The following is an 11,956-nucleotide window of genomic DNA, read 5'->3' as shown; positions in this document are numbered from 1 at the left end:
TGTATGGCGACTGTGTCAATTTAATACAAACTTTTCATGTAATTAACTACCTCTTTCGGTCTCACTTTTAATCTTGGGTCTCGATTTCCGCGGTCACGTGCAAAAGTACATCGATTACTTATGAGATCTTCGATTCCGATCTACGTCAGGTATCCTGCTTTGCACATTTAATCCAGCATAATGTCGCAATCAGAACAGCCGAGCCATAGCTCGACACCTAGGTCTTTCACAAGCCAGACAGCCTCTGCAGAAGAACTTCTCAAGTCACAGACTGTTGGTCTAGTCCATCTTTCTGATTTTCGCAAGCGTCGCGCAGAGGTTCTCGAGCAGAAAGAACGAGAAGCACATGATAAATCACTGGGGAGGTTCACTTCTGGTAACTCGAGAAGCGCAACTCCATCAGGTGGCGATGTGACCGATAGGTAAGTCAAAGCGCACTTTTAAGAGGTTCTCAGGCTTATCGCGACTTACTAGCGCCTCGACACGAAGCGATGGACCCCCCAAAAAGAAGAAGAAGAAGCCGCTTACGAAGAGCAAACTCTCTTTTGGAGATGATGAGGGAGAAGATGATAATACCGGAGAAGATTCCGCGGCCAGCATACCACGTTCCGCTTCACGAACGCCGGTAGATAACAGCTCCTTACCGCCGTCACGTCGGATTACCCCAAATCCAAACGCTCCACCCCCACCCAAAGCAATGACAAAAGCTGCGCTGAAGGCTGAAGCTGAAGCGCGGGATGCCTTGCGCAAGGAATTCTTGGCGATGCAGGACGCCGTGAAGAACACGGAAATCTTAATACCATTTATTTTCTATGATGGAACGAATATTCCCGCGGGGACGGTCAAGGTTAAAAAAGGCGACCCAGTCTGGTTGTTTTTGGACCGATGCCGAAAGGTGGGTGCAGAACTAGGAGTTGGCGGTAACAGTGGTGCCTCAAAGGGACGGAAAGATAATCGACGCGAATGGGCAAGGGTCAGTGTCGATGATTTGATGCTAGTGAAGGGGGACGTAATCGTTCCACATGTGAGTGATTGTTTTCGTCCCTATTCTATTGTTACCAAGGTGCTAACCGTCAACAAGCATTACGAACTATACTACTTTATTGCCAATCGAGTACCCAGCTTCTCACGTGCTGGAGGATTACTATTCGACTATTCCAACAAGCCCCCCGAAACAGCTCCTACCAATGATAGCCCTCTATTGAGTTCGAATACAGATCAACTTGAGGGTGCTGGTAAGGATCCTGCATCGACGAAGGTCGTTGACAGACGGTGGTATGAGCGGAATAAGCATATTTACCCTGCTAGTCTATGGCGAGAATACGAGCCAGGACCAGAATTCGAGGAGAAGATGCGCACTACACGACGTGATGCTTCAGGGAATACCTTCTTCTTCTAATTAAATGATTAAAACATGATGGAAAGATGAATAGGTTGCTATAGTAGAGGATGCGTTATTCTGTGAATTTTGTATATTAAGATACCCAACAAATATTACGAGAGATCATAAGGGAGAATATGGAACTGTCTATGTGTAGTCCCCAGGTTTCTCTGTGGATGTCTTTTTTATGATCCTTGCCATGTGTGCGTATGGCTACCATCGGTTACCCATACCATACCATTCGACACCTCTCGCATGTTGGTTTCTAACGTTCAAGACTACTTCATGCTATAGTTTCAATATGGACTTCTATCTCCGATGTAATGCACTTAAATGTCGATGTCAGTTGAAGGAACAAGCGGTTGTTACGACTTGTTCGTAAGTCGGACCCCTCCGTCTTGAATTGTACGTCTATTGTCCTATTGTCTCTGTGAATGCTAAGCATCGACTCATTAGACACATCTTCTGTCCTATTTGTGCAGGTACCCTTGGCCTTTCGAGTTCCAACGCTGGCGAACGCCATTGCCCGGCATGTCAGACAATCCTCGTCAACCCAGATGATGTCGTGATAACTGTCTTAAACCCAACGGAGGATTATAAAACCAGCGTATTGAGTGGGTTAGATCCGAACACCATAATGGAGTGTGCTGGGCGCGCATTGCTCTTTTGGACCTACCAAACAACTCAAGAAATGTGCCTGTTCCTGTCCGCTGCTCGAAGCTATTGCGTACTGACGGACAACAGCTACTACCAGGAATTTCTCGCAAAGACACTCACAGAAAAGTATACGGGTTTAAATACACAGATGGATAAAGTGATTCATAATGCCAACACGGAAATTTCGATTCTACAGACAAGGCTATCAGGTTCGTGCCGTCCAACTCTTCTACTCGAACTTTCATCTGAATAAGGGCTAGATATGCAGGCGACACACGAGCAACTCCAGAAGAAGAATCAAGAGCTTGTTGATTTATACCGAGAGAAGTGCAAGAAGTTTTCCCAAATCACAAATCTCTATAATTTGCTGAAATCTCGAGCAATGCGGACCCATATGCAAACCGCTGCATCGGACTCAGTTTCTCAGGCACTGAACTCCTTAGGAGCATCACGGAATGACCCTCCAGCTTCGACATCGAACAGACAAGTGGGCCCACTATTGCCAGTGCAGACGCTATCTCATCGTCAACAGAACATTTTCCCCGTTGACCAAGAGGGAGTGGAGCAATTGCATCGATATCAACGCAGCGGCACTGGAAGCTCAAAGGGTGCAATGAAAAGAGCGGATGCCACAGCAATGCCGCCTCCAAGTCTTCCTGGAAATCCAAGACATCGTATGTTACTGTGGCTTTTTTTTTTTTTTTTTTGCATTGCCTGACATTTGTATAGAGGAGGTGCCCATGACCCCTCAGCACCGAACACGCCTCACAGGTCAATCACTTCCTTCCACAGGAATGTCACACTTACCACCAAATAGCGTCTTGCTTGAGCGATTCCGGGATGATTCTGTCGCAACCGGTTCTCTCGCTAATGCCCATCCTTCGCTGAATCGGGGGAATCCGCAATTACAAACCCCTGGTCAGACGGGCAACGGCCCTCCAGGAACGAGAACCTTCTTCGATAGCACAATAATATAGATTTACAGACCAGATGATGATACGTGTGCAAGCCATGCAGGTCCTCCTTTTTCCTATTCTCTGTTGATACGATCTGTTATCTTTAGTCTCTTGTGGGCACTAGACTTGGTGGTCAACTAAATATATAGGCCAAACTATGTTATCACGTTAACCGACATCGAATTCCGATCAGAGAGCCGACTATTTTCAAGAAAAGTCAGTACTCTAAATCAAAACACTTAAAGAATTATTCGTATAGAAACCAGGAATATTAAACTAGACCAAAAAAAACACATTGTTCGGAAGTGTCAGCAGGATGCTATCTTAAGCGGCGTTATAAATTAAAGTGCTTCCATTTGTCCGATGTAATCTATATACCCACCCACTTCAATATCACTCCATCCAACCTCTAGGTAGCTACACTCTCACTGAAATAAGCCCACTTAAAGATATACAGGAACGTAAAAGATACAGATCAGTCAATTCAGTAACCCTAGCACAAAAGCCCAAAAGCGTACCGTCTCCCGCCTAATACACAATGCGTCCCACACCCAAAGCCCTAATATCAAACAATCACCGCCACAAACAAAAGCAAACCGAAAAATGACCAGAAAAAGGAAGAAAAGACAGAGATAAGATCAATGGCCCCTCAAATCCACACCCAAGCTCCATCCACCTGCAAAGGCCCGTCCCGTCGGCTCCGTCTCAAGCCATACCTTATTACCATTACCAAGATGGTGGTCCTCTCCGTCCATCCGGGACGTCCCCATCTCGGACGTGCGGAAGTTACTCACAACAGAACAACCCGATTCCACCACACAGACCTTATTCCACGAGTTTATTCTATTTTCTGCATGGATCGAGATCGCTGGATCATCTGGAGCTTGTCATTGAGGTTATTTCTTAGTGGTATTTTACATTGTAGCTTATTTTGACTCCTGTTTTGAGGTTACTGTATGTACGTTGTATTTATGGGTATTGATTTTACATACTGCCTATACAAAGGGTGGGATCAATTCCCTTTTCCTCTTACCTTTTCTCTCTTTCTTTTGTACAGAAGATTCTTGTTTCCTTGGTTTCTAATGTGAGTTTTAAATTACTACTTTTCTATTCTTTGCTGGTTTTACGTAGGATTGAATATCGTAACGTTGGTAATCGTATCTTATTAACGACTAACATCGCAGAATCATGTATCTCATGCCCTGCAAGACCAAGTCTAAATTTCAACTCCATACAATGGATATCCCGTCTCCTTGGCCCGAAAATCAGGTCGAGGTTTTGTCCAACTGTTCGCTCTTTGCCCACAGGAGAAAATATAAAAAGAAAAATGAAACCATATCATGCCATGCGTTCAGAAACGAAATGCACACGTAAGATTAAATTAAGTAGAATCAAAGAAAAAAGGGAAGAGAAATTCTTTAAGCGGCGAACTCCTTGACATCGCTCTTCTTGCCCAGAAGAGCAAGAGGAACGATACCACTGACGTGCATCTCAGGACCGTAGACGTGCATGTCAAGACCGAGTTCCTCACCAACGGACTTGATGTTACGGAGACCCTCCTGGTAGTTAGGACCAGCACGACGGACCCAGATCTGTACCTTGTGCTCGTTCAGAACAGGGGCGACCTCACGCAGGGCACGGATGACACCCTTGAAGGTCGAAGCAACGTTGGTGAAGTTGGCAATACCACCACCAATGAAAAGAACCTTGCCATCGGGGTGGGTAGGAGCACGCAGCATCAGGTCGAGGACGGTGTGAGCGTAGTTGTAGGTCTGAGTCTCGGTGGGAGCACCGGAGTACTCACCGTAGTTGGCGAGCTCACTGACGAAACCAGCGGAGGCAATGGCATCGGCGTACACGACGGACGCACCACCACCAGCAACCAGGGTCCAGACACGGCCCTTGGAGTTGAGGACGGTGAGCTTGAGAGAGGCACCGGTCTTAGCATCCAACTCAGCGATGAACTTCTCCTCCTTGCTCATCTCACGGCCGAAAGGAGCGGGGAACTCCATTGGTGGGCCAGCGTCAATGTTGACCTTGCCCTCCTGAGGAGCGACAGCAATACCGAGGTTGGCGGGGCTACGGGCAATAGCCCACTTGGTGCCGCACTCGAACTCAGCGGTCTGGTCCAGCTTGGCAGCCAAATCCAGGAAGTGGACCTCAGCGGAGGTGGCATCAGCGTTGGGGATGACAACGAGAGGGTTGATCTCGAGGTAGGTGAACTGGCAGTCGACGTAGACGGCGTACAGACGAGAGATGAAGTCCACGAGGACATTGTGAACACCGCTGGGCACCTTCTTCAAGAGAGTGGCAGCGATCTCCTCATTCGAGGGGTAGTTCTTCAGGTTGACAGGAATAAGAAGCTTCTCGGCCTTGGCGTCAACATCACCAACATCGACACCTCCCTCGTGGGTAAAGAGGATCCAGTCACCCTGCCAAATGTTAGTCGATACCCTCTACAATTGCCTTTGGATCTACAATGCTTCTTACCTCACGCACGGAGTGGATGTTGATGTAGTACTCAGTTTCCTGAGGGTGGGGGACGAAAGGCTCAACCAGGAACTGACGGAGAACGCCAGTGACGGTCTCAACCTGGACGTCCTTAGCGGCGCGAGCCTCAATCCATTCCCTGGCCTCAGCCCAGGTCTTGTTCAGAGCAAGAAGACCGCTCTTGCCACGTCTCTTAATCAATTGGTCGGGCTTAGCAACGAACTTAGCACCGGAGGCCAACAACCATGGGTAGGTCACTTCGGCCTGGTCGAGGACATCCTTGACGGCACGGTCTTCAGGGAAGTAGAGAGAGGCGAGACGAGCGGGAGGGTTGTGGGTGGAGGAAGGAGGAAGAGGAGTCGGCTTGATGACGGGAGCACGAGTGAGGTGGTAGTTCAGGATGGCCTTGCCATCAGCCTCGAGAATCGACTTGGCGGACATATTGGAGGGGTAAAGGACTAGAAGAAGATATGGAGAAGAGGATCAAGAGGGGAATAAGGAGCTATTGACTGATAGTATAGGGGGAATAAAAGTGTTAAAGAGGAAGGGAAGTCAACCCCAGATTAAGAGTATAGAAGGTGTGGGAAGTATGTGAGGATAGATTGGAGTGAGAGAGGGAAAAGTGAGGAAAGAAAACAAAATAAGTTGTTTCTGGCTTGGCAAAAATTACCAGAGAGGAGTATTGGAGGTATAGGAGGACAGTTTCAAACGGGGGGCGCAGTAAAAAGAAGGAAGAAGAAAAGTACGTCGGGTTCGGCGATGATAATAATTTCAGCTCCTGGAAATTATTATTACTCTTTTGGATGACCAGTTGGAGGGGGAGGGGAATTTTTTGGCTGGTAAAACTGTACTCTGGCCCCTCCGAAGCAACCATACCAGCACGATACGGGAATACCAAAACACACCACAAAAGGCCGAGCTCGGGAGAGGTGTTGAGATACGGTGGGGATCAGCAGAGGATGTGGATCGCACCAGGACCCACCATGTCAAGCGGCCTTAATTCCTACGGGTTGGGGAGCTTCGCTTTCCACTCTGTTGGGGTTCTTCGGGAAGGGGTATTTAGTACGCAGTATCTGCCCTACGCTGTAGCCTCAATACTGTACACCTTGATGAATGGCACCTTCTGGCGCTCTTCGGACGGTTCCCTCCGGAAGTCGCACTTTATCGTCGATTTATCTGTAATTATGGTTTCTCATTATCGGTTTTTGTTGGGTTTTGGATAGATTTTGTTGACCCATCAGGAGTCCCAGAGAGTTTGATACGTCGTAGGTGCAGTGTACACGTGGACCACTGTCTAAATCGGAATTATATCCAGGTACAGGGTGTTGCGTTAATTGACAAGATCTACCCACAGTACTGAGTGCCTACTGGATGGCTATCCCACTACAGGCCTGTAGATCCGTCAGGGAATGATTTTGTTGCCTGACTATTTAGGTCCCCATCGATCCCCTCTTCGTTCACCGCCTTTAGATAATCTTCTAGAAGGTTAGAAGATTACCATGGACATACTTCAGTTGGTTTACTACGTATCAAGGCACAGTACATACTACTACTACCCCGTAGGTACATAATACCACCTCCTATTCCCTGACGTGGTTACAGATCCCTTGTCATGAAGTCATGGGTACTACCTTTTTCTAACACCCTGAGTGTAAGTGTAAAAGGAAATAGTCGGTTCCAATGCATCTTTGTTGGAATTGCATGATGTTTAGTCGGTGAGCAATCGTCATGTGCACCCGTTAGCAGCAGGTAGCCGAATCGAATCAAAATATTTTCTCAAGCGGCATCTTTACATAGTGTGATGCAGGCAATGGATGATGTGTACTCGGGTTTACAGTGTACTTTGTATACTAGTGGGAAGGTACACTGGCATCCCTGTGCCAACAAGAAAAAAAAATATTAGACGTTCATCGACCCCACCTACCTTTAGTCCCGACCAGATCATCTTACAGAATTAGTGTCTTGGGCCTTAACTTTATGGAGTCGAGACTTGGTTGAACATGACCCGATTATCCTGCTCATTACCCTTTTTGACCATAGTCAGTATTGTATATACGGTGTACTTCAGATCACTCTCGGGGTCAGTATTATGAATACCGTGTACTTCGGGTCACCACTGGAGTCAGTCCAGTTTATACGGTGTACTTCAGATCACCGCCAGGCAGGGAAAAAACAAGAACTTGAGTTTGTTGAGCAACATTATCCCCCCCCCCCCCAAAATTATTACCCTGCAGGTTAGCTTGACGCATCCTCCGCACTCCGTAAGCAGTACTCTGGAGTCTGTACGCCGTCACACCAGCCCTAGCTCTTTCATTATACCACCGTAGCTTTTCAAGATGGTACCTGTGGCTGTCCCGAGTCCGATCAATTAGACTAGATTTTCCAATAAGGATTCTCATCGGAAGGTTATTACTAGGACAGTTCTTTTTCAAGTTTCATGTCCCGAAATCCGAATCTCGCCTCAGGCCAGACTATTTTCCCAACTGGTCCCGCATTGCGCCCCCCGCCGTTTTCTCAAGACCGTCTAGTACTGCCCCATACCGCCCACCCATACGATTACCTGCCTGATACATACCAACCATACGCCGTACATACTTCAGACTCCGGGCTTCTGTACTTCACCTCAGAAATTATTATTAGCAGCTCCATAATTTCTTTACTCCGTACCAACCCCCAATCTTAACCCGATATCGTTCCCCTCTGTTGTTATTTTTTTTTTCTTCTCTCACTCCGTCTTAACTCATCGATTAATCCACTTCATCCCCCCCTCCAATTCCAATTTCTCCATCCTCCTTCCTTAGTTATCGTCCCTTATCCTTCTCTCCCATCTATCTTCTCCTCTCCTTCCCAGGTCGCTATTACTTGCTGCGACTTGCTCTCTATATCATTTAACTCATCTACATACCCACCTAATAATACCTTCTTGTTTCCTTTGATTGTTTTACGTTTGGAGCTCTGTTGACAGGTATGTTTCCTCGGAGTCAGTTCGGATACTGATATCATACATTCCCTATCCTCTTGACCTTCTATTCCCGCCAGTTCTGGAATCGTGAATACTTTGCTAATGTTAGCTGGATTGACAGAGTAATTAGCCATCATGTCTTCTACCGCTCCTCTTGTCAACACCGCCAATGGCGGCTCTGCCAACGACAACATCACCCGCTTCGCACCCCCCAGCCGTGTGCTCTCTCCCCTCAACCATGCCCTTTTCCACAACAAGACCAGATGTTTCGTATAGTGAGTACTTCTGTCCTCTGGAGGTCCACATCACATATTGACCATTGTAATAGTGGTATGCAGCCCAAGGCCGTGCAGGGCATGCTCGACTTCGATTTCATTTGCAAGCGCAGCACACCCTCAGTCGCCGGTATCATCTACACTTTCGGTGGTCAATTCGTGAGCAAGATGTACTGGGGTACTAGCGAGACTTTGCTCCCTGTCTACCAGGACGTTTCCAAGGCCATGGCCAAGCACCCCGATGTTGACACTGTTGTGAACTTCGCCTCCTCCCGTTCCGTTTACAGCTCTACCATGGAGTTGATGAACTGCCCCCAGATCAAGGCCATTGCCATCATTGCCGAGGGTGTCCCAGAAAGAGTAGGTTCTTGATCTCTGCCAAGCTAGACTCCGACTAACAGTGGTAATAGCGCGCTCGTGAGATCCTCGTCACTGCCAAGGAGAAGGGCATCACTATCATTGGACCTGCTACCGTCGGAGGTATCAAGCCTGGTGCTTTCAAGATTGGTAACACTGGTGGTATGATGGACAACATTGTGGCTTCCAAGCTCTACCGTAAGGGCTCTGTTGGCTACGTCTCCAAGTCTGGTGGTATGTCCAACGAATTGAACAACATTGTCTCTCAAAATACCGATGGTGTCTACGAGGGTGTTGCCATTGGTGGTGATCGTTACCCTGGTACCACTTTCATCGACCACTTGCTGCGTTACCAGAACGAGCCGGAGTGCAAGATCCTTGTGTTGCTCGGTGAAGTCGGTGGTGTTGAGGAGTACCGTGTCATCGAGGCCGTCAAGAACGGCACCATCACCAAGCCCATTGTTGCCTGGGCTATTGGTACCTGCGCCAGCATGTTCAAGACCGAGGTCCAGTTCGGTCACGCTGGTGCTTCGGCCAACTCTGACCTGGAGACCGCTGTTGCTAAGAACAAGGCCATGAGGGAGGCTGGTATCCACGTTCCCGAGACCTTTGAGGACATGCCCAAGGTGCTCAAGGAGGTCTACGAGCAGGAGGTCAGCAAGGGCAACATCCAGCCTCAGCCCGAGCCTGTTCCCCCTAAGATCCCTATCGACTACTCCTGGGCCCAGGAGCTTGGTCTCGTCCGTAAGCCCGCTGCCTTCATCTCCACTATCTCCGACGACCGTGGCCAGGAGCTCCTCTACGCCGGTATGCCCATCTCCGATGTCTTCCGGGAGGACATTGGCATTGGTGGTGTCATGTCTCTTCTTTGGTTCCGCCGCCGCCTTCCCGCCTACGCTAGCAAGTTCTTGGAGATGGTTCTCATGCTTACCGCTGATCACGGTCCTGCCGTGTCTGGTGCCATGAACACCATCATCACCACCCGTGCCGGCAAGGATCTGATCAGTGCTCTCGTTTCTGGTCTTCTGACCATTGGTTCTCGTTTCGGTGGTGCCCTTGACGGTGCTGCTGAGGAGTTCACCAAGGCCTTCGACAAGGGTCTGAGCCCCCGTGACTTCGTTGACACTATGAGGAAGGAGAACAAGCTCAGTATGTTCCCCCTGCCGTTGTTTCTCCTACACTTTCAATTCAAGACACATCACTAACCGCTCATAGTTCCTGGTATCGGTCACCGTGTCAAGTCCCGTAACAACCCCGATCTTCGTGTCGAGCTGGTCAAGGAGTTCGCCAAGAAGCACTTCCCCAGCACGAAGCTGCTCGACTACGCCATCGCTGTTGAGACCGTCACCACCTCTAAGAAGGACAACCTCATCCTGAACGTCGACGGTTGCGTTGCTGTCTGCTTCGTCGACCTCATGCGCAACTCCGGTGCCTTCTCTCCGGAGGAAGTTGAGGACTACATGAAGATGGGTGTCCTTAACGGTCTCTTCGTTTTGGGTCGCAGTATCGGTCTGATTGCCCACTACCTCGATCAGAAGCGCCTGCGTACTGGTCTCTACAGACACCCTTGGGACGATATCACCTACTTGCTCCCTGCCCTGCAGAAGGGTGGATCCGAAGGCCGTGTCGAGGTCAACCTCTAATCTTTTATATATCCTTATTAATTTCTTACCTTTCCATTTTTTCTATATCTTTACACTCGTGGAAGTGGCCAGTGTGGGATACTGGTATTCTCATAAAATCCCGTCATGTTCTTTGACGTTGGAGTTATGATGGCTTGCGTTGCATTGTTTCTATTCTTATATCATTTTATTTCACCTCACAATCTGTAGTGCGCACATGTGGCATGACTAGCTGATAGGGTTGATGAATTCTATGCAAGGGCAGAAAAGGCAGAATCTGTTTAGAAGAGTTAGAATTACGACAGCCTGATTTACAATCCAATGGGTTATAATTTCAATGATATTCCATATCGCCTCAAACTCGAGTAATGTTTGTCTTTATTCTTATAGCAAAGTTCCTCCGTGTGTTCATCGTCTACTTTTAGCTGAAAGGTATCGGGGCCCTGCCCGCTTTGCCATGTCAGTTGGCGGGTCTGGAATTTTGAGCAAAAAGCAGAAGTCAAAGAATTACAAAAACAAAAGCAGAAAATCCATTCCAGATGAAGTGACTTAACGAGTGCCTGTCAGTTCAATTGATTTATGAACTGCCCGAGATAGCAGTTCTTCCGACACCCCACATTGCCCTTTATCAAACTTCGGGAAGTAATGAAACTAACCGCTATAGGCAAGACTAACTTAGAGCTTTGCTGCAATTCTTGAATCGATAAAACATAGCCGTACATTAAATCTACGGTTCAACTCAAACCGCGTCATACTTCACCAACTCCGAGAATTCTCAGAACCTCCTTCCCACCAGGGGTGCTCAGCCGCTCGAAATCGCTCATTGTCGCCCAATTCACGCACCAAACCGCCGCGCAAGAAAAATATCACCCCGAATAAGAACCTTCAGCACCCCAGTCAACCCTATACAACTATAGAAAAGAAACCCCGGGAAAAAAAAGCAAAAAGAAATCTAAAATGGTCCGCGTCAAACACCGCTACCTCCTCCTCGACATCCTCTACCCAGATCCCACCTCATGGCCACCCTCAACCACAGCGCCCAAAAATGCACCACTAACCGCACAATCCCAATTGCAAATCCACTCGCCCACATCCGACGCCCTGACGCCGAGCTTACTCGCGAAGATGGTGAGGGAGGAAGTCGCAGAGATATTCGGTGATTGGGGCGTGGGGAGACTGGGTGGTGTTACCGCTGGAGGTGTTAGTGGTATGTATAATGCCCTTTTTTTCTTTTCTTTTCTTTTCTTTTTTTTTTT

General features: G+C 48.1%; 5 protein-coding genes across 5 annotated transcripts; 4 read left to right on the top strand and 1 right to left on the bottom strand.

Moving 5' to 3' along the window:
* Positions 1–138: 138 nt before the first annotated feature.
* BDV38DRAFT_242755 (FAM50/XAP5 family protein) lies at positions 139–1,710 on the top strand. Its single transcript, XM_032054138.1, has 3 exons — positions 139–422; positions 475–1,024; positions 1,082–1,710. Exons 1-3 carry the CDS (start codon positions 181–183, stop codon positions 1,397–1,399), a joined length of 1,110 nt encoding a protein of 369 aa, XP_031915145.1. The 5' UTR covers positions 139–180; the 3' UTR covers positions 1,400–1,710.
* On the top strand, positions 1,683–3,015 carry BDV38DRAFT_281248 (uncharacterized protein; the record flags this gene model as incomplete). The annotated part of the gene is made up of 4 exons (XM_032059496.1): positions 1,683–1,759; positions 1,838–2,247; positions 2,299–2,712; positions 2,768–3,015. 4 exons carry the CDS (start codon positions 1,683–1,685, stop codon positions 3,013–3,015), a joined length of 1,149 nt encoding a protein of 382 aa, XP_031915144.1.
* A 988-nt stretch (positions 3,016–4,003) lies between these two features.
* On the bottom strand, positions 4,004–6,294 carry aclA (putative ATP citrate lyase subunit (Acl)). Its single transcript, XM_032054137.1, has 2 exons — positions 5,485–6,294; positions 4,004–5,426 (listed from the first exon to the last, which is right to left on the bottom strand). The coding sequence occupies exons 1-2, from the start codon at positions 5,923–5,925 to the stop codon at positions 4,413–4,415; spliced, it is 1,455 nt and encodes a 484-aa protein (XP_031915143.1). The 5' UTR covers positions 5,926–6,294; the 3' UTR covers positions 4,004–4,412.
* A 2,027-nt stretch (positions 6,295–8,321) lies between these two features.
* On the top strand, positions 8,322–10,879 carry BDV38DRAFT_53352 (putative ATP citrate lyase, subunit 1). Its single transcript, XM_032063503.1, has 5 exons — positions 8,322–8,449; positions 8,556–8,721; positions 8,775–9,081; positions 9,132–10,227; positions 10,294–10,879. The coding sequence occupies exons 2-5, from the start codon at positions 8,582–8,584 to the stop codon at positions 10,719–10,721; spliced, it is 1,971 nt and encodes a 656-aa protein (XP_031915142.1). The 5' UTR covers positions 8,322–8,449; positions 8,556–8,581; the 3' UTR covers positions 10,722–10,879.
* A 778-nt stretch (positions 10,880–11,657) lies between these two features.
* On the top strand, positions 11,658–11,907 carry BDV38DRAFT_281245 (uncharacterized protein; the record flags this gene model as incomplete). The annotated part of the gene is made up of 1 exon (XM_032059495.1): positions 11,658–11,907. A coding segment is annotated over one exon (250 nt), but the record flags the coding sequence as incomplete, so codon positions are not given.
* Positions 11,908–11,956: the final 49 nt, after the last annotated feature.

The sequence above is a fragment of the Aspergillus pseudotamarii genome (assembly GCF_009193445.1).
Source record: "Aspergillus pseudotamarii strain CBS 117625 unplaced genomic scaffold BDV38scaffold_17, whole genome shotgun sequence".
Classification (NCBI taxonomy): Eukaryota; Fungi; Ascomycota; class Eurotiomycetes; order Eurotiales; family Aspergillaceae; genus Aspergillus; species Aspergillus pseudotamarii.
This window is presented reverse-complemented; position numbering and strand designations above follow the sequence as displayed.